Below are 20,439 nucleotides of genomic sequence, written 5' to 3'. Positions count from 1 at the left end.
TCAGAATTTTGGAAGCAAAGCCTATGTGCACATTCCAAAAGAAAAACATACAAAATGGAATGCTTGTGCAAAAGAAGATGTTACAGTGAATCCCAAAAGGGATACCAAATTCTACATCAAGATACAAACACGGTTACAGTCAGCAGAAGTGTATTGGTGAAACCTCTGTTTAAAGTTACATGAAACTGTTCTGACAGAGAGAAACTCCGTATCAGTGCTACAGGAAGAAGAGGAATAAACTGACACAGAAATAAACACTGATAATCCAAATGCTGAAAAAGAAGAAACTAAGCAACAAGTGACTTTGATTAGGAAAGTAAAAAGTGCATCCCAGCCAAATACCTGTCTTATATGGCTCACGTAGTCAGATTCATGGGATGAGATACAAAGACTGCCAAGCAAAGTGCGTAAGTGCTGCCGGACATGGACACTTTCCGAGCCAACTAAAGGTATACCTTGTAGATGTTACATAGTACCTAGGAATCAACATACAACGCGAGGAGGACGGCAACTTCATTTTAAACCAAGATCTAAAATTTATTCAGCAATTCTTAAGCAATTTGGCATGACCGAAGCCAAAGAAGCGAGCACTCTCATGGGAAACAGCATATCTAAAGCTTTAAGGAGACGGAGACCTTCTCCCAACTAATGATAAACATAGAGAAGCAGTTGAGGCACTTCTGTATATTGCAACCACCACACCTCTAGACATTGCAGATTCCATGTCGCTTCTCAGTAGACGCGTGAGCCACATGAAAGGGACTGGACTGCATGAGGTATCTCAAACAGATGAAAGAGATGAGTTTGAAACTGTCTGCAATGGGTGACTTGAACCTCATAGAATATGTGGACTCTGATTGAGAGTATTGAGTTCACCTTCCCAAATATACAAGTGGTGACTAGTACAGATTAGGAAACAGTCCTATATCTTGGTTCAGAATGAAACGGATCTCAGTGGCTTTGTCTTCTACAGAAGCAGAATACGTATCTGCTGCCTATGCCAGTCAAGAAGTTGTTTGGTTATGTAAGTTGCTTGAAGATCTTGGAGAGCCAATGTTCCAGCGTACAGTCTTATATGAGGACAATCAAGGATGCATTAAACTTGAAAACCATGAGGAGATCAATGCAAGAACTAAACATATTGATGTAAGACATCGTTACATTCATGATTTGGTTGAACAAAGTGTGTTACGAGACTGAACATATGAATGCTGATGCTTTGACAAAGCCGCTCGCAAGAAACAGATTTGTTGAACTAAGTAAAAGTAACAAAATCTAATGAATACAAATTGGAGATTAATCTAGCCTTGGTGCAGAATTAATCTGAATTTTATTAAAGATAGGAGGCGAGTATTTTGCATAACATCCTTTACTGAATAACTTCCAGCAGCAAAACAGTTAATGATAAAAGAACAATAACCAATAAGAACAGAGCCCAAAGACCCTATAAATGATACAAAGTCCGGTCACTCCTCCTCTTTCTTTGCCAGGATAAGCCGAACAGGAAAAAAAACAGGAAAAACAGCAACATCCCAGCAGAAAACTCAACGAACAGGATCCACGAACACCCTAGACCGGGGAGGACTGGCCTGAAAAGGAGAAAAAATACGTGAGAGTACCAGGCAATTATAACAAGGAAAAAACCTGGTAATAAAAGGAGAGACGCATGAAACTAGTTATAAAACTGAAAAACACACCATGAAATCAATACTGTTAATAAACATATACAAATAACTCCTGAAAAGGCGAAACCAGCGAAAAAACCCAGGGAGGGAAGACATAAAAGGGGGGGGGAATACTCACCTCCTGTCTTTAATAAAATTCAGATTAATTCTGCACCAAGGCTAGATTAATCTCCAATTTTACAGCAAGACAGGAGGCTTCGTATTTTGCAATTTTAACGCCCAGCCATAAAACTAAAAGAAGCATGAGACTGGGGGCGAAAGTAAAAAGTCCGGAACATGGACTCCCGAGACCAGTCTGCCGCCGACATGATGTCGGCCATGGAACTGCCTGCAGAGAAAGCCGCCGAAGCAGCCGCACCCCTAACCGAGTGAGCCCCGAAAGAGTCCGGAACATCAGCCAACTGAAGGATCCAGCGAATCCACCTGGCCAAGGTGGGACTCAAAACCAGACGATAAGGTCGACCATAAGAGATGAACAGAGGACCCGAACCAGGGGAACGAAAAGGTTTAGACGCGTGAATGTAAGCTAAAACGCAACGCGCCACACACAACCGAGGCCTGTCCGGGAAATAAGGAAAAGAAACCGAGGACAACTGACATTTAGTCCGGCGTGAGACGCGAACGGAAACACCCATAGGGGAAAAAGCCTTGAAAACGTCCCAAAAAGATGCATAGCGAGGCAAAGGGGGTCTGGAAGACCGAATGCCACGCAGGAGCCGACAGACCTGCGGGGTCTTTACCGACCCCAAGGCCCGCCACGGGAACGTGCGCAGCAGAGATGGCCGACCGAAATAGGTTGATGGTCCTGTACAACTTCCCCTGGGAAAAAAGATGAGCTAAGAAATTTGACGATCGTTATAGGGGCCGTAAAGGGATCACAACGCTGTTCCATACACTGGCGACTCCAGACCTTCCAAGCCTGGAGTTAGGATTTTCTGGTGCCAGGAGCCCCAGAGTAGATCTTGAGCCGTTGCCGATAAACCTGACATGTCCCAGGATCCCCGGAAACTGTCCAGGCCACCAGGGACAGGCGATCCTGCAGGACCAGGGGGTGAGGATACCCTTCTGGGTCCAGCAAGAGGTCCCCCAACGATGGAAGAAGGGGATCTGCATAAGACAGCTCTAGGAGCAACGGGAACCAAGGTTGAGTTCTCCAGGGGGGGGGTCAGCAGAACGATCGTCACACCCTGACGAGCTAGGGTGTGAAGAGCCCGAAGGATCATGGAGAACGGGGGAAATGCATAAGCTCCCCTGGGAGGCCACGACTGAAGGAACGCGGCCGCAGCTAGCGAGAGCGGATCCGGCAGCCAACTGAAAAACCCTGAGTCTGACAGTTGGTCCGGGACGCAAACAGATCCAGATGAAAGGGACCGCGTCGAAGCTCGATAGCGTGAAAAACCGAGGGGAGTAGACGCCAGTCGCTGGCGTCCCTCCAGTGGCACGAGAACCAGTCCGCTACCAAATTGTCTGTCCCGGGTAGATACTCCGCCCGAATGGACAGATGATTGTGTAGACAATATTGATAGAGATCCTTGGTAAGCTCGGTCAGAAGTCGCGAGCGAGAGCCCCCCAGGCGATTGATGTACCTCACCGCGGACACGTTGTCCATGCGTAGAACCAGGGAGCAGTGCCTAAGGTTTTTGGTAGAACTGCGTACCGCAAAGGAGCCAGCTATAAGCTCGAGACAATTGATGTGAAGGCTGCGCTCCTCCGAGGTCCACAGGCCGCTCCCCAGCCCAACAGACTGGCATCGGAGTCCAGAACGAAGTCCGTAACTGAACCGAAAATGGCACGACCGTTCCAGGCCTCCATGTGCCCCAGCCACCAGCGGAGTTCCAGACGAGCTTCGTCGGAAAGAGTGATAAGGTGAGCGTAAGAACCTGACGCGCGAAGGTGGAAAGTTTTTAAGCACTGAAGGGCCCGATAGTGTAGAGGGCCCGGGAAGATAGCCTGGATAGATGAGGACAGGATGCCAATAACCCTTGCGAGGTTCCGAAGGGAAACGCAGCGACGATTGAGCAGGCAACAAATCTCCTTCTTTATAGATTGGACCTTTGCGGCCTGTAGTCTGAGTACTGCTGCCACAGAATCCACCGTGAAACACAGAAATTGGACGGTCTGAGGGGAGGAGAGAGAGGACTTCTCCACATTAACGAACCCTAGATCCTGAAGGAGACGCCATAAGGAGGATGTTGTCTAAATAGATAATGGCACGGATGCCCCTCGTACGAAGAAAGTCCATAACCGGCTTTAGTAGCTTCGTGAAGCACCAGGGAGCCGAGCTGAGGCCGAACGGGAGACAAGTGAACTGCCAAAGGCGGTTTCGCCAATGGAACTGCAGAAAACCCCTGTCGCCTGGGTGCATGGGAACGGTAAGGTAGGCGTCCTTTAAGTCGAGCCTCGTAAACCAGTCGTTGGTACGTAAGAGGTCGCGGAGGAGATGGATACCCTCCATCTTGAAATGACGGTAAACTATGAATGCGCTGAGGGCCCGCAGATTTATGACGGGGCAAAAGTCTCCCGACTTCTTGCGCACTAGGAAGATGTTGCTTAAGAAAGAGGGGAACCCGACGCCCGTTCTATAGCCCCTTTGTCCCGAAGCGAGCAGAGTTCTGAATGAATGAGGGCGGCCGCTGCGCGCGCAAACCGAGGGGGGCAAGGAGGAGACCCTAGGACCGTCTGAAGAGCCCAGGGGTCCGAGGAAAGGGCTGACCAAGAATGGAGTCTGCCCGCAATAGGTAGAGAAGGATAAACAGGAGTGATTCTTACCTGACGCAGTCTTCCCCTGAAGGACGAAGATCCTCTACCACGGTAGGCTCCATGCTGGAATGGTGTGTGGAAGCGGAACCGGAAGGTGTTGGCCAAGTCCTGGTATCGGGGTCTTGAGCCGAAGGAGGCTGATCTGCTGGCGGCACAACCCCTCTGCCGGCCAGCTCCGGCGAAAAAAGGGTCGCCGCACCTGAAGACCTTCTTCAAAGATGTCTGCGCCTTCTCCAAGGAGGTGAAGACTGTAACGTGACGTGTGAGATCCTTGAGGAACTTTTCTCCAAAGAGCAATCCGTTCGCTTCAGGACCCAGCTCCTTGGGAGCCAACTCCACTAACTTAGCATCGAGCTTGAAGACAACCGCTTTACGGCGCTAGGCTGACAGGGCACAGTTAGCATTCCCCAGAAGGCATAGGGATCTCTAGGTCCATTCGCGGACCAAATGAGGATCCAATGGAGATCCATCGAGAAGGGCCTCGTCTGCCATCTGAAAAATGTGTGTAAGAGGACCCGTGACATCCAAGAGCTTGTCTTGAGTGGAACGCAGACCAAGCTCAATCCCCTTCCTGGGGTCGAACTCATGAGTACTGGTGACCTTAGCGGGAACGGTTGGCCTGGGGCATTCTGACTGGAGCTGCTAGCGAACCTCTTTATCCAGGGGTCTGCGGATCCAAAACTTGATAAACTCCGTAATGTGATCCGATGGGGTCCCATTCGGTGGAGTGTGGATGACGTATCGAACTGGGGTCAAAAAGTGGGACGCCCATCTCATCGGTGACCTCAAAAGGTTGATCCTGCTTGGAACAGGAGGGTTTGGGGTCGTCAGGTGGCAAAACGGGAGCCAAACAGGAAGGAGAGCCGTGACCAGAGGAGCCCGTCTGATGCTCATCCAATATCTCGTATTCTGCCTCTAGGTCGGCTGATGGCGACCCGGGATCTGTGACAGCCCTGGATTGCTTCAGAGGAGCCTTGCCCTTGTCAGAGAGGCATGGGGCAGTCGCCCAACTACGTTTGCGGGATGTATCCCAGTCTGTGGGGGAGATGGAAACCCCATTATCAGATTCCTCGGCGTCAGCCGGAATGACTGCCTGTCCCAGGCATCTGAATCATCCGCCATAATGCCCAATGTGTTATCTGAAACACATAAAAGGGAAATTGTAAGAGAGAGGCAAGGATAAACCGCTTGTATAGTGGGGACTAGCTCCTAAAAATAATAAATATATATAGCGGTAGCACAGAGGCGGGAAAGAAGGGGGTCACCCCCACCAGACAGCAGAGGGGTTCACCCTTGCAAATAAAAGGGCACGTGACCCTGTACTAAATGGTGGGTCCAAGACCCAAACAACATAAGAGCCGGAATGCAGTAGATAGCAGAGGGGTTCACCCTAGCCAGCATAAATGGAGGGGGTTCACCCCAACAGGCAGGCAACAATATAGATGTAAAATGCAGGTAGGCTTAACAATTATAAACAGGTGTAGGTTAAAGTAAAAAATATATAGAAACTGAAAATTAAATAAATGGAGGAGCCGGGAATTGAACCCAGGGTCCTATGCATAAAAGACATGCACAGTACCACTGTGCTACGGTAATCAAAATGGCCGTGCCGCGCGGTCAGACTAATAAAGCTGAGCCGCGCGCAGGAAAAAATATATAAATAACGGCCAGCGGCAACAAGGAAGGCTGAAGAGATCACGCGGCTGGGAAGCCAGCTGCGGAAAAAATATACTAAAGTACCGCGGCCGGATTGCAGACAAATAGTCTACAATCCGAGACCGCAGTGAAGGAAAGGTTGAGTGATCCCGCCGCGCGGTCCCAACCAGGGACCACGCGACCGGAAAGCTCAGCCGAGTGAAAAGAAACCGCCGCGGGACGACGCAGCTGGAGGTTATTCAGTAAAGGAATTTATGCAAAATATGAAGCCTCCTGTCTTGCTGTAAAATTCAGGGGGGAAAAAGACACATAAGGTAATATCCCTAAATCCAGAGCCATGGATCTTGAAAATAATACAACTGTAATCTGCCAAAAAAAGAGAATTAAAAACCCTAAAACACACCATCATATTTAAAATCGGAAGGCACTATCTTCTAAATGATCTTCGTCAATTCCACTAGGAAATAGGGTGTTATGACAAAAAGGGGAATTACTGTTAAATTTAAGATTAAAACGTATAAAAGCTCTGGTTTTTAGCTATTTGTGTGAAGTATATAGAATCATACTTTAAATTTTTGGTAGTAGCTGCATCTACTCTAAAATGAATAAAGCCTTGTTGGAACTTTACATTATGTGTTTTTGGTTTATATAGGTATGCAGTCCCACCTGAACATGGCAAAAGGCTTGAGCGCCTAGCAAAAGGTGAGACTTTTTACAGTTACAAAAACTAATACCATAATCGTTATGTTGATTATGCCCTGAGAAACTGCCTCCTCGTTAACTTTTTATGTAATGGCACAATGATTTTAATATATTTAAATGGCATCCTGAATAAACTAGTTGAAGGAAACTTCTAATATAAAATATAAGGTATAAACATTTGAAAAAGAAAAAAATACATATTGTTGATCAAGACCCATTTGGCATATCTAGCATTGAGTAAGTTAGTGATAAGTTCAGTATTCCATGAAAATGAAGAGTTCCTGGTGAAGTCAAATGAGGTAGCTCAAAGTCTGATCATTTAGGCTTTACTTGGCTTTTTCATTTGTGAGAAGTAGCAACCCTGCTTCCTATCTGAACAGTTCAGAGGCTAAACTAGTCTCTGATGTGTTTAGTGCAAAAGGCACTTACAGCTACCTGAGTGAAATAGCCATCTTGGATGAGTTTTCCCAAGTTCAGGTTGTGAGCCAAGTATGCCTGAAGCTGCAAATTCATTAGTGTATTAACAATTGACTTGCAGTTTAACTTGCAGTATAGCGTGCTTATTGTTTAGAAATTGATCATACGCACTGTTGTAAAAAATTGAGGGCAAGCATTTATTTTGATGTGGCTTCATTTTGTAACAATTATCCCAAGCTTTTGCTACTACTAATTTAATGGAACCAAACAAGCTGAAGGCTACCAGTGAAAATAATATAAAATATAAAATATACTTAATAGTGTCACTTCAACGATTGTTCAGCTGGGCGTATTCTTCTTGAAATGCAGTACATGTATAGAGAGAAAATAAACTTACAATAGTGCTCTGTGTATATAAAAAACACAGAATCCAAATGCTCACTTACAAAATAGGGAGCAACGTGTCTAAACTGCTTATAGATAGGCTCTTATATTAGGGAGCAATTTGCTGCTTGCTAAATCGCATATAGCTAGGCACCCCACAGGTTTAATGTCCAAAGGGCTAAATGAAGAAAATCTGACTTCACTTGGCTGGCCCTGTGTAGTTAAGTCCACAAGATTTCCTCTGCCATCACCAACTGAATTATGCATTATATAACATCAGCTCAACTATTCTTGTTAGAGAATCTTGCCAATTTTCACCCTTCACCCTAATAATGAGTGAATTAACCCGTTTGCGGTAGCTTTTGTAGGAACTTTCTTATTCTGTTCTCTTTCTTGTTTTTTACATGGCAAATATATCCAATTAAAACATCATATGCATTCCCTACCCATCTGAATTGGTTAACTTACATAACCCTACTTTACCTCAGGTTTCTTTCCTGGTAGCTCACAGGGTTGTGATGCTTTCTTGCGACATAAGATGACTCTGATTTCTCCATCCATTCTGAAGAAGTATGGGATTCCTTTTGACAGGGTGAGCAGTATCTGCTAGGATATATTTAAGTATATAAATTATGACTCTGTTACTTTTGACTAATTTGACTTTTATATGACAAATTTACTTTATTTTTAGATAACACAAGAAGCAGGTGAGTTCATGATCACATTTCCATATGGATACCATGCAGGATTTAACCATGGATTCAACTGCGCAGAGTCGACCAATTTTGCCACACTGCGCTGGATTGATTATGGGAAAATGGCTACTCAGGTGGGGTTACTTTCATTGCTTCATCCAACATATTTTTCATACATCTCTGTCTGTACTAATTTCTTCATCTGTCCTGGAATCAGGGTTTTTGTGCTATATCTCCCTTTTCCCTTCCTTCCAGTATTTCACCACCTTTTCAATGCCCACAGTGCACATGTCGTAAAGACATGGTGAAGATTTCTATGGATGTATTTGTGAAAGTGCTGCAACCTGATCGATATGATCTGTGGAAGCAGGGAAAAGACATCACTGTTCTGGACCACCTCAGACCCACGGAATTCAGCAGCCCTGAATTGGAGACCTGGAAGGAGAACAGATTTCAGCTGAAGGCGAAAGTTGGCCGCAGGTAACATATAGACAATAGTAAGCAACTGTTTTAGTCTAATGACTGTTTAGAGTCTGTTTGAGTCTAATTTAGTCTAATTAGTCATACTAAGTTATTATTTGTACTGCAAGAGCTATAGAGCTCTATTCTCTTGTTTCCAGCTCTTCAAGTGAGAAATAAATGTATTTACTGTCTGTTAATCAAAATTGGTCACTGCGCTTTTTGATTCACCATTTATACCTTCACTTCAGACCCTATAAGAAACGTTCCCAGCCTCGCAGGCACAAGACTCAAGATCAGAAGTTGCTCAGGGAATTGTTTGGTTCTGAATTGAAGCTTGAGGGGTCAGAGGAAGAAGGCAAAAAATGTGACGAGGATGAGACTAGCAAAGGCATCAGTGAAGGTATGTAGCGCACATATAGATAGATATATATAGTTCAAGAGTTTTAGGCAGGTGTGAAACAATTCTGTGAAGTAATATTTTCAAAATAGAAAAAGGCTCCAGGCACTCAAGGGTTCCATCAGGCAGATTTATTGAAAGAGACGAACAACAACGTTTCGACCTCACGATGAGGTCTTTATCAAGTTGTAATATTACTTTGTTAAGTAATATTTTCAAAACATTTACGCATTAATAGTTAACAAAATGCTAAATTATTGAACAGAATAAAAATCTAAATCAAATCACTATTTGGTGCGATCACCCCTAGCCTTTTAACCCTGTCACGACGATTGACATGCCAGACATGCCTGGCACGTCATGACTTTAAAAGGTTGTAAAGAGTGATCACTTTCTTCACCCAAAGGGTGTTGCTGTAATGCTAATGTTGATGCACTGGGCCCCGTGTGGCCCCTCCTGTGGGAACAGGGCCCTCCATTCCTCTTGTTTCTCTGTCAATTGCTTGTCATTTTGTACTTGTCGTTATCTGTAAAATTTTTACCTTGTACAGCGCTGCAGAATCTGTCAGCGCTTTATAAATAAAGTATAATAATAATAATAATATGTCAACATCCTCTATAGATAATATGGCGACAGACACCTGATTTTTTGTACCTCAAGTATTGGAACAATATTGCCATTTTTGCTGTATGTCGGTTCAGTGATTATTCCCTTTTTCTGCGACTAGTGTACCCATATTGTTTTTTCAATGAGAGAGGGCTTTCTTTTGATACCATAGTTAGATAATTACCTGAAAATTTAGGATGAGAAATTTAGTAAAAACTAGCGAAAAATTTGAAAAAAACCCAATTTTTTTGTTATATATTTTCCCCTCTGAATCCTCACAAAATTAGGTAAAGTGATGGAAAATCCCCTCCAAATGTATCAATTCATGTGTCCTGATTTCTGAAATACCTCATTTATATAGGACATTACACATAGTACATTATTTTTTACAAAGCCATAGAATTAGGTATGATGGGATTGCAACTTAATTTTAAACAAATAAACCAAAAATACCCACAAAAATATACATTTCTTTAAAGCAGACAACCCAGACTATCCTATCAGGGGTATTTGGGCACTCCTCATGCAGCTATTTGGTCACCAACACTTCTATGTTGCTTAGAGTTTTTTGCACAGGGTGTGTCTTGCAGAGAAACACAGCCAAAATTGTTCAGCTGCATCTCCTGATTATGGAAATACCCCACATCCTTAGTTTCTCTCTCTCTAGAGGGCCATATCCATCCCTTACATATAGTACCCTAAAGGGTAGTATTTTTCATACTTATGGCTTAAAGGGTTTGGGGGTTGTGACCGGGGCCAGGGGGTTATACCTTTTTCTTTTAGAAGTTGTGCTAGGGCAATGGGATGTAAGCGGTTTTTCTTTTTTTTTTAATTCTGGTTATCTTAAATATATATATATGTTATTAAGGCCAGTGATGTCACAATGACATCACTTAGCTCACTTTATTATTTTTTTTATTGTATTTATTTTAGTATTTTTTTTTATCGTTTCGTTTTTCAGCATGTGAGAAGAGTGAGAAACATGGACTTGCTCCGATGACCTTCCGGGTGACATCAGCAGTGATGCGACTCGGAAGGGAATGTCTGATCGGGCATTTTAAACTAACGGCTTTCCGGCGCTTGTGCCGGCAGCCGTTACAGAAAATCAGGGAAGCAAGGCTGGCTTCTGCTGACAGAGGGGAGTCTGGGCTGTCAAAATACAGCCTAATCTCCCGTGTAGCAGAAAAGATGTGTCCCTGCCGCTGCAAGAAGGTCAACACGTACCGGTACATCCATAAGGGTTTCTTGCGATGCGTTCTATGGACGTAGAGGGGGGACTGAAAGGGGTTAAAAGAGCTTAGGAGGCAATAAACGACCATTGATCACCTCCTGTGCTTAAAATGAGTTGCTGAAATTCAAGTATTCAGTGACACCCAAAACCCAGGACGGACTGTGATCACTCCAGAGAGGGGGCACAATCGCCACTGCAAGGGATTTTGCCCCTCACAAGATGGTGGAGACCTTTAAAAAAAATAATAATAAACAAGTTTCCAAAAGGGTCTCCCTGCAGGCTGAATACAGGTACTCCATCCAACCATGCAAGTCAATGGAGACCAGCTTTCCAATCACAATGTGATTAGTAAAATAAATAATAAAAAAAAAAATTTGGTAACATAAAAAAACTATTCCCCACTGATGTCACCATCAGGGGACCCATCCAGTGCCAAAAGGAGTGTGTATATATATATATATATATATTTTTTTTTATAAGCAAGTCCTAAAATAAGCACTATATCTTCACAAAAATATTTGCATTGAGTTCTCGCAATGAAAGTACTGGCATGTTAAATGCCCATGGGGTGTTAAGTTTATAAAAAATGTGTGATTTGATGGGGTAAATCTAATTGGCCGGGTTCAAAGATGGGACACGGGCACAGACTGGCCAGAAGTCCAAAATCCAAAGAAATGCACATCTCGCAAACATCTTTTACCTCCCAAATAACCCAACAAACTTATGCATGGGGAGTATCACTGTACTGAAGAGATGTTGATGAACGCATTTTGGGGTGGTGTTTGACAGTAACATATACCAGAAGCTGTAAATTGATACCCCAATTGTGTGTGGAAAGAAACATACGAAATATACTACTGCAAACTTTGATGGTGTTTAACTGGTGTTAAAATTAGTGCATCGAAAGGGTTAAAATACCAGCATCTGAAATACCAAGAATGCTTGGTTGTATAGCGAGAGGTATTAGCAGTAGAAAGAGGGAAGTTCTCATTCCGTTGTACAGGTCACTGGTGAGACCTCACTTGGAGTATTGTGCACAGTACTGGAGACCGTATCTCCAGAAGGATATAGATATGTTGGAGAAAGTTCAGAGAAGGGCTACTAAAATGGTTCATGGATTAAAGGATAAAACTTACCAGGACAGGTAAAAGGATCTTAACATATATAGCCTGGAAGAAACACAAGAAGAAAGAAAGAAAGATATGATAGAAACATTTAAATACTTAAAGGGAATCAACAAGAGAGTATATATAAAACTACCACAACAAGAGGACATAGTCATGAGCTAAGGGGCAAAGGTTTAAAGGTAACATCAGGAAATATTACTTTACCGAAAGGGTAGTGGACGCATGGAATAGCCTTCCATTAGAAGTGGTAGATGTTAATACAGTAAAGACATTTAAGCAAGCATGGGATAGGCATAAAGCCAAGCTAGATATAGGATAAGGCCAGGTTACCAAGGTTGGGCAGACTGGATGGGCCTAATGGTTCTTATCTACAGTCACTTTCTATGTTTCTATGTCTTGTTTTGAAAAATATATGATTTGTTGGGGTAAATTAAACTGACCGTCCCCAAAGATTTCCCAAATATGATATGTGGGCAGAAGTTTCAATATGCCAAAATTCCAATTTGAAAAATGAAACTTCCCAAATGTGGCCATTCACTCCCCAAACAACCCAACAACCCAACAAACCCATGCATGGGGCGTACCACTGTAGTCAGGAGATGTTGATGGGGTGTTGTTTGACATGTACCAGGAGTGGTAAATACATTCCCGTTTTTCTATATTCTGAGCTCAGTTCTCATACGAAGGAGTTGGGGCTATGTTGATTATTGTCCTTTCATTGCTTTACATCCTTGCTTGTTTACTAAGGTCAAGGGCTAATTACATTTCCCTTTCATTCTTTCTTTCCCACCTCTCCTACCCCTTCTTTGTTCTAAGGCCTCATTTGTGCTTTCTTCTGTCTTGTATACCCACTCTTAGCTCAGATAAAGAAACCTAAATATAACACATAAAACATACTAACTAAAATATATAGACCAACAAAGACAAGACATTTTCTGCTGTACCATGTAGGAATCACCATCTCAATGGACCACATCACACTGCCACCACATATGGATTATCGTACCTGAATCTTATTTTTACACCTCCAACAAATATCTGATGTATTTGCCGTAAATTTTCTAACTTGATGTGGTTTTAAAAACCATCTATGGACAATTTTTATATATAATTCTTGCATACCAACGCAGTGTGAAACCTTTCTGATTCTTTTAAATTATGTGTACCATTCTACCAAATTAAAGGGTTTGCCTGTACAAATCTCCCATTTTCTTTTCTAGTGGATTAGAAGAAAGACATTAACATACTTTCCTAATTATTTGAATAGATCTATGTCTACTATGGTTTGACAGGAGTTATTCCAAAATTGGAACGTCCACTATTGCAATTGATTTTAAAAAATGGCTAATTTGAACATAATTGTAACCTTCCTTGTCCGGAAGGCCATATTTCTTTTTCAATTGCGGAAAAGGGAGTAGTACATTCTTCTCCATCAAATTTTTTATTGAAATTTTATGTAATGTACCCCATTCTCTCAAGTCTAGATCTCGACTCGTAATAGGGTTGGAGGAAAGAAGTTTACCCTTAATTTTAAATTTTTCTTTCAGTTTTTTCAAAGTCCGTGTAACATCTGTGATAATTAGATTTTTATGTTTTTGATCTTGTATGTTAAGGGACCTTAAGTCTGTCCAGAATAGGTTATATTGGGACTGACATTGAAACTAGGGATGCACCGATCTGTCGGTGGCCGAAATATATCGGCCGAAAAGAAAAAATGCCGAAATAAGAAAAAACGTCCGGCAATAATCGCTTGCAGGGGTTGGGCTGCTTACCTGTGCGTTGGTCGCACAGTGTGCGAGCAGCGTCTCTTGTACCAGCCAGGAGAACAGGAAGCCAGTGGAGTCACGTTAATGCACGTCACATGACTCGACTCACTTCCTTCCTTCCCCTGGGGGCAGGACAAGATAAGTTGCAGAGGGAAGAAGCCGGACCCCTGTAGAAGTCTGCGAGTGAGAGATTTGCAGTTCTGAGCAGACCAGCACAGCCACCCTGAGCCCGCCCTCGAGCCTTGGATCACTCCCATGGAGTGATTTTGTCGGCTCAAAATGTGTTTTTCATAAAATGCTGTGATTGTGGCATTGAAGGGGTTAATGATGCACTGGTGCTCTCAGGGAGCGAATAGACAGCTTCAGGGAAGGGGTTTGTTTGTTGACAACATTCCCCTGCTGCCTGATCACTCCATGAGAGCGGCATTTTAGGGGTTAATACCGATTTTGTACGGGAGTGATCAGAGACTCCTCCCTGCAAACACCGTTCTACCGGAGATTGTGTCCCATCTGCCAGAGGCAGCTTCAGGGACAGGGAGAAAGGGTTTTTCGTTCTCCACATGAGTGTGGAGAGCATCCTCTACCCCCTCCTTTGCTCAATTAACCCCTTCAATGCCGTGAATGTGGGGACTAAATACCGTATTTGCTCGATTATAAGACGAGGTTTTTTTCAGCGCAAATGCTCTGAAAAATACCCCTCGTCTTATAATCGAGGTCGTCTTCTAATTAGACCTCAAAAAAATGTCTGCTGGGGCCAGGCTGCTTACCGGTGCTTTGGTCCCGAGCAGCGTCTCTTCTATTAGCAGCAGGAAGCTAGCAGAGTGTCACATAATTCTTCCTCCCCCTCCTTCCTCTGGGGGCGGGGCCAGAGAAGTTGCTCGCACAGCCGGGCCCCTGCAGAAGTCTGCGAGTTGGAGATCTGCAGTTCAGGTAAGGGGGTGGGGGATTTGAGCGTGTGTGTAATTAATGGAATGAATGAGTATTTAAATGTTTGTGAATGAGTGTGTGTGTGATAGCATGGATGTGTAAGGGGGGGTGGTAGCATGGCATAGGGAGGCTGTACTCAAACTCCTATCATCCCCGGGTTCCAGCATGGACTGGCTGCCTTGGCTTGATAGGAGTTTGATTGCTGTTAGCAGATATATATATATATATATATATATATATATATATATATATATCTCCAGAAATGCCTTTTAACCCCCTATATGCCACTCTGGCATATAGGGGGTTAAAAGGCATATCATGGGGCAGAGTGGCATATAGGAGGGCATTAGACATTTCTGGAGGCAGAATGGCATATAGAGGGTTAAAAGGCACATCATGGGGCAGAGTGGCAAATAAAGGGGGATTAAGGCATTTCTGGGGGCAGAGTGGCAACCTTGGGGGCAGATGTGCATAACTGGGGAGGGGCAGGTTGGCAAATAAAAGGAAATAAAAAAAATATATTTTTCTCAATCATAGCTTTTATTAAATATGAAAAAATTGTTTACATGAATTAATATTTACTAGTAAAACTTTTTTTCCTATAGGGTAGTCTTATATTCAGGCTTTTTGTTTTTTTCCTAAATTAATATTTAGATTTTGGGGGGTCGTCTTATAATCAGGGTCGTCTTATAATCGAGCAAATACGGTATTAGTCAATGCTGTGCGTCAATGAATCATCAGCATTGAAAGAGTTAAAAAAAAACAAAAAAACAGCACTGACCTGAGAGTCCAGGGTGCTTCCAGGTCAAATGCTGTGAGTTTAGTAACTGCTGTAGAACAAATCGAAGTGGGCTGATGATGAACAGATCACTCCTGGCCAATAGGAGTGAACTGATCATTATGGCAGCCCTTGGATGACCCTGCCCTACAAAGAGAGAGTGGACATCTAGGGTAATTATGGAAAAAACAAATTATTAATAAAAATAAATAAATACATAATTACCTGATGACTAGTCAGTGACATTTTAATAATTTTAAGATTATTGATCGGTCTTCCTGATCAATGTCAGCGGCCTAAACTTGTCACCTACAAGTAATCTGATAAAAAAAAATATTTTAAAAATTGAAATGCGCACGTTCCAGTTTTGACTCCACAATGTCTGAGAAACATGACTTATTTATGCATGTGGGGTATCGCTGTACTCGGGGGTTGTTACTGAACACAAATCAAGATCTATTTTATTTTTTCACACATCTACTCAGAAAAATGATCATGGTGAAACCGAAAAGTGGATGTGAAAAATGTTTTCTTATTTTGTTAGACTAAATTTGGAAGGTGCCGGTGTGGAATCAGCTGCACGGGGCAGGCCAATATACCCGTAACTAGATTCCCTGAGCTGTCTAGTTTTAGGCAATATATAGTTTTAGGGGGTTAAAATGAAATATGGGACATCTACGTGTCTCAGATGAGACCTGGAACCAACAAACTGATCTATCAAAATTCCATATTTGAAAACTGAAATGAGCATGTTCCAATTTTGAACAGTGCCAAAGAGACATGCCCTACCCATGTATATTCCTGTACTTGGGGGGTGTTTCTAAATACAAATCACAAGTTGTTTCAGTCATTTTATATACCCAGGGAAAAAGAAATACTGAAAATGAAAAACAAAATGAAATTTAACTGCAATGTTTAGGACAGACTGGCACTAAAATGGTTAAATAAAAAGTGTTAAAATGCCTCAAGTAAAATACTTTGGGATGTCACCTGCCAAAAAATACATACTTTTGTTGAGCAGTTTCTCTTTTTTCTGGCCACTAGGGCCGACATCAGGGCGCAATTCCCAGGATACCACATTTAACCCCTTCGCGACCTTTGCCGGTTCAGGACCGTCATGACAAGAAGGTCACTAAATGACCTTTGACGGTCCTGAACCGTCATAAAATTAAATAAGCTTAGAAAGTGATCAAGGATCACTTTCTTCGCTTAAACGGCCTTGCTGCAATGCCTCGATGTCGAGGCATTCAGCAAGGCCGAGATCGGCATCGGGGGCCATGTCTGGCCCCTCCCCGGGGCGTCAACAGCCGCCATACATTGTATGGCGGCGGACGCCCGTTTTAAAAGCGTTTAGGAGGCGATCAACGATCGCCTCCTAAACTTAAATGGTGTCGCTGGAATGCCTCGATCAGGAGGCATCCAGCGACACCAAACACTTACCTTTAGGTGGGCTGTAACCGCTCCGGAGAGCGGTCACAGCCGCAGCTGCCGGTGATCTTCGCCATCAAGTAAGATGGCCGCCGCTCTGTAAAAAAAAAAACAAACAAGAAAAAGTTTGCTAGAGGGTCTCCAGACCCTCTAGAGAACTGGCTCCACTTGCTGGTTGAATACAGGTACTGCATTCAACCATGCAAGTCAATGGAGCCCAGCTTTCTAATCACTATGTGATTAGTAACATATTCAAAAAAAAATAAAAAAAAAAAAAAAATGGAAAAAAAAAAAAATGTGCTAACATTTAAAAATAATTATGCAGTGATGTCACTAGATGAACCATCCAGTACCAGCAAAATGTGTAAAAAAAATATAAAAAAAGTATTAAAAAAATAAAAAAAATAAAAAAATAAAGTTTATTATTTTGAGCAAGTGCTAAAATTTCTCAAAAATCTCAAAGAGTTAAAATAAAAGCACTTCAAATACCCAAGGGGTGTCTAATATATAAAAAAATGGCTGAAGGGGTAAATTGGAGTGGCCTAGCTCACAGATAGGGCATAGGTACAGACTGACCAAAATGGAGAAAAAAAGCGCACTTCCCAAATGTGGCATTTTAAATCTGAAACAACCCGACAAACCCATGCATGTCGGGTATCACTGCACTCAGGAGATGTTCCTGAACACATATTGGGGGGTTGTTTGACAGTGACATATACCAGAACCTGTATATCTATAACTAAAGTACAATTTGTGTGAAAAAAATTACTATTACAAAGTTTGACAAAGTGTAGTTCTATAATTGGTGCATGGAAAGGGTTAAAATAACAGCATTCGGAATACCCTGGGGTGTCTAGTTTTCCAAAATATATGGTTTGAATGGGTTAAATTGAGTTAACCGGCTTCAAAGATATTCCAAAGAGGAGATGGAGGCAGAATGACCAAATGACCACCTGAATTACGCATGCCCCAAAAGTAGCCTTTTACCAGCCAAACAATCTGACAAACCCATGCATGTCGGGTATCGCTGTACTCAGGAGATGCTGCTGAACACATATTGGGGGGTTGTTTGACAGTGACATATACCAGAACCTGTATATCTATAACTAAAGTACAATTTGTGTGGAAAAAAAAAATAAAAAAAAATTACTATTACAAAGTTTGACAAAGTGTAGTTGTATAATTGGTGCATGGAAAGGGTTAAAATAACAGCATTTGGAATACCCTGGGGTGTCTAGTTTTCAAAAATATATGGTTTGAATGGGTTAAATTGAGTTAACCGGCTTCAAAGATGTTCCAAAGAGGAGATGTAGGCAGACTGACCAGATTTGTTAAAAAAGATTTGGAAATCATAAAACGCTGCTTGTACTTATTGCCCTATAACGTACAAAAAACAGCAAAAAAACATAAAAACATTGGGTATCTCTAAACTCAGGACAAGTAGTAGAATCTATTTAGCTAGTTTTTTTACTTGCTTTTTTAGGTGAGTAAAAGATTTTTCAAATAAAAGTCATAAAATGTCTTTTTTTTCAATTTTTCACCATGTTTTTTTTATTTTTTTATTGTAAATAAGATGATACGATCAAAATAATGGTATCTGAAGAAAGCCCATCTTGTCCTGAAAAAAACAATATATAACTTATGTGGGTACACTAAATGGGTGAGGAGAAAATTACACCTGAACACAAGCACCACAAAAGTGTCAAAACAGCCTCGGTCCCACAGGGTAGAAAACGAAAAATGAGCCCGGTCCTTAAGGGGTTAAAAATAATCTTGTTTAGAAACAGCTATGTGCGTCACTCATATTTAACCCTGTAGGTGCAAAAATAAATGAAAATACCAGGCATATGAGGTGTTTCCAAAAACAGGACAAATACCTATATACACTTTTGGAGTTTTTTTTCCATTTCCACTGGTTATATATATATAGTTTTTATAGGGAAAAGAAAAGATGTCGGTGCGCTAAGCTAGTCTCAGGCTCAAATAATACAAATGTATAATATGAGGCCTACCAAACAGTGTGAGCATGCTGCAAATACAGTGTGTTGGCTGTACAATGTATACAAAAAACAAAATACTGTCTGCGCTTCTCACCCTAATAAAGTTGGCAACAAATATATAAACATAATATAAATGAGAGGTTTTGGTTATATGAATTGGCCAAAGCATAATTAAGCTCACCCGCCACGTCAAGGCACACTCTCAATAGGGTGAGATCCTACTCTCACCTCCTACATGGTGGGCACACAAAGCAGTTTATACTGCTACCAAAACCTTATTAATGTGTTGGGGGAGGTGCAATTAAACCTCCTCCCAATTAACCCCTGGACAGCAAGCTGCAACCAGTTTTTATAGGAGAAACTGTAAAAATATTTTTTCATACTTAATGATGGTTTATATATATAATTATTTCAAAAGAAAGCCCTACTTGTGCTGAAAAAAAGAAAACAATATATGATTTGTGTGGGTGCACTAATTGAGAAGAGGTACTTACTGTTGAAGAAAGACATAGCAAAAACTGCTCTGGTCTTTTAGCGCAAACGTAGTAACAAAAACTCGGTCCTGAAGGGGTTAATTTTATGCCCAAATAGTCATCATCCCAGTTAAGAAAAGTACTCAATCATTTTTTTTGTTCTAACGCGTGGAAACCTGAGATTACCTGGGTTTTCCCAATATTTATTTTATAGTTCGAATACAAACTGTATTCATTTATTACTTCCAGTAATTTAGGGATTAGAACATCGTCTGCAAATAATGAAATTGCATGTGTTCGTTATCCCATTTTAATCCATTAATGCTGGAGGTAACGCTAACTACGGGGGGGGCTGAGGGGGGCCCCTGCCACGTGCCATTTTTAACTCTAAAGTCCAATTAATAGCCCACTATTTTGGTTGGCCATTGGGCTCGTATATAATCTCTTAATATTGGCAAGGAAGGGGTCGGAGAGCCCAAGTGCTTCAACTGACTGAAACATAAACTCCCGATTGACCCGATCAGATGCCTTTTTGACCTCCAGGGCGATTAAGGAGGTCAGTGTTTTCCTATTTTTGGTAATATTTATTAAATTAGTATATTTCTTTACATTATCAGTACTTTGTCTACCCCTTGATAAACCCTGCTTGATCGGGTGTGATAATTTATGATAGGATTTTCTTCTAACCTCTCTGCAAGGATCTTTGAAAAGATCGATATGTCTGTGTTAATGAGGGATATAAATCTGTAATTTGTGATAAAATGAAAATCTTTCCCAGATTTGGGGATTGGGAGTATATAGTCTAGCAACATTTCTGTGGGGATCTCCGACCACTCTTTCCATATATTCTGAACAGTAAGGGAATGATTTCTTCTTTTTTTTATTTATTTATTTATTTTTAATTGTATCTGAGATTTACTTTATTGAGATTGGAAGATTTAAGTC

At 42.0% G+C, this 20,439-nt stretch overlaps 1 protein-coding gene across 5 annotated transcripts in view; it reads left to right on the top strand.

Annotated features, from left to right (window-relative positions):
- The window catches only part of KDM4B (lysine demethylase 4B), a 124,459-nt gene that overhangs the window by 67,708 nt on the left and 36,312 nt on the right, over positions 1–20,439 (top strand). For all 5 annotated transcript variants that reach the window (XM_053463557.1, XM_053463581.1, XM_053463566.1 and 2 more), the window contains 5 exons: positions 6,754–6,803; positions 8,093–8,196; positions 8,296–8,433; positions 8,583–8,779; positions 9,010–9,161. In XM_053463557.1, coding sequence (XP_053319532.1) covers positions 6,754–6,803; positions 8,093–8,196; positions 8,296–8,433; positions 8,583–8,779; positions 9,010–9,161 — 641 coding nt within the window. The remainder of the gene's footprint in view (positions 1–6,753; positions 6,804–8,092; positions 8,197–8,295; positions 8,434–8,582; positions 8,780–9,009; positions 9,162–20,439) is intronic.

This window comes from Spea bombifrons, chromosome 1 (assembly GCF_027358695.1).
Source record: "Spea bombifrons isolate aSpeBom1 chromosome 1, aSpeBom1.2.pri, whole genome shotgun sequence".
Classification (NCBI taxonomy): domain Eukaryota; kingdom Metazoa; phylum Chordata; class Amphibia; order Anura; family Pelobatidae; genus Spea; species Spea bombifrons.
The sequence above is the reverse complement of the archived record's forward strand: the minus strand, read 5'-3'. Positions and strand labels throughout refer to the sequence as shown.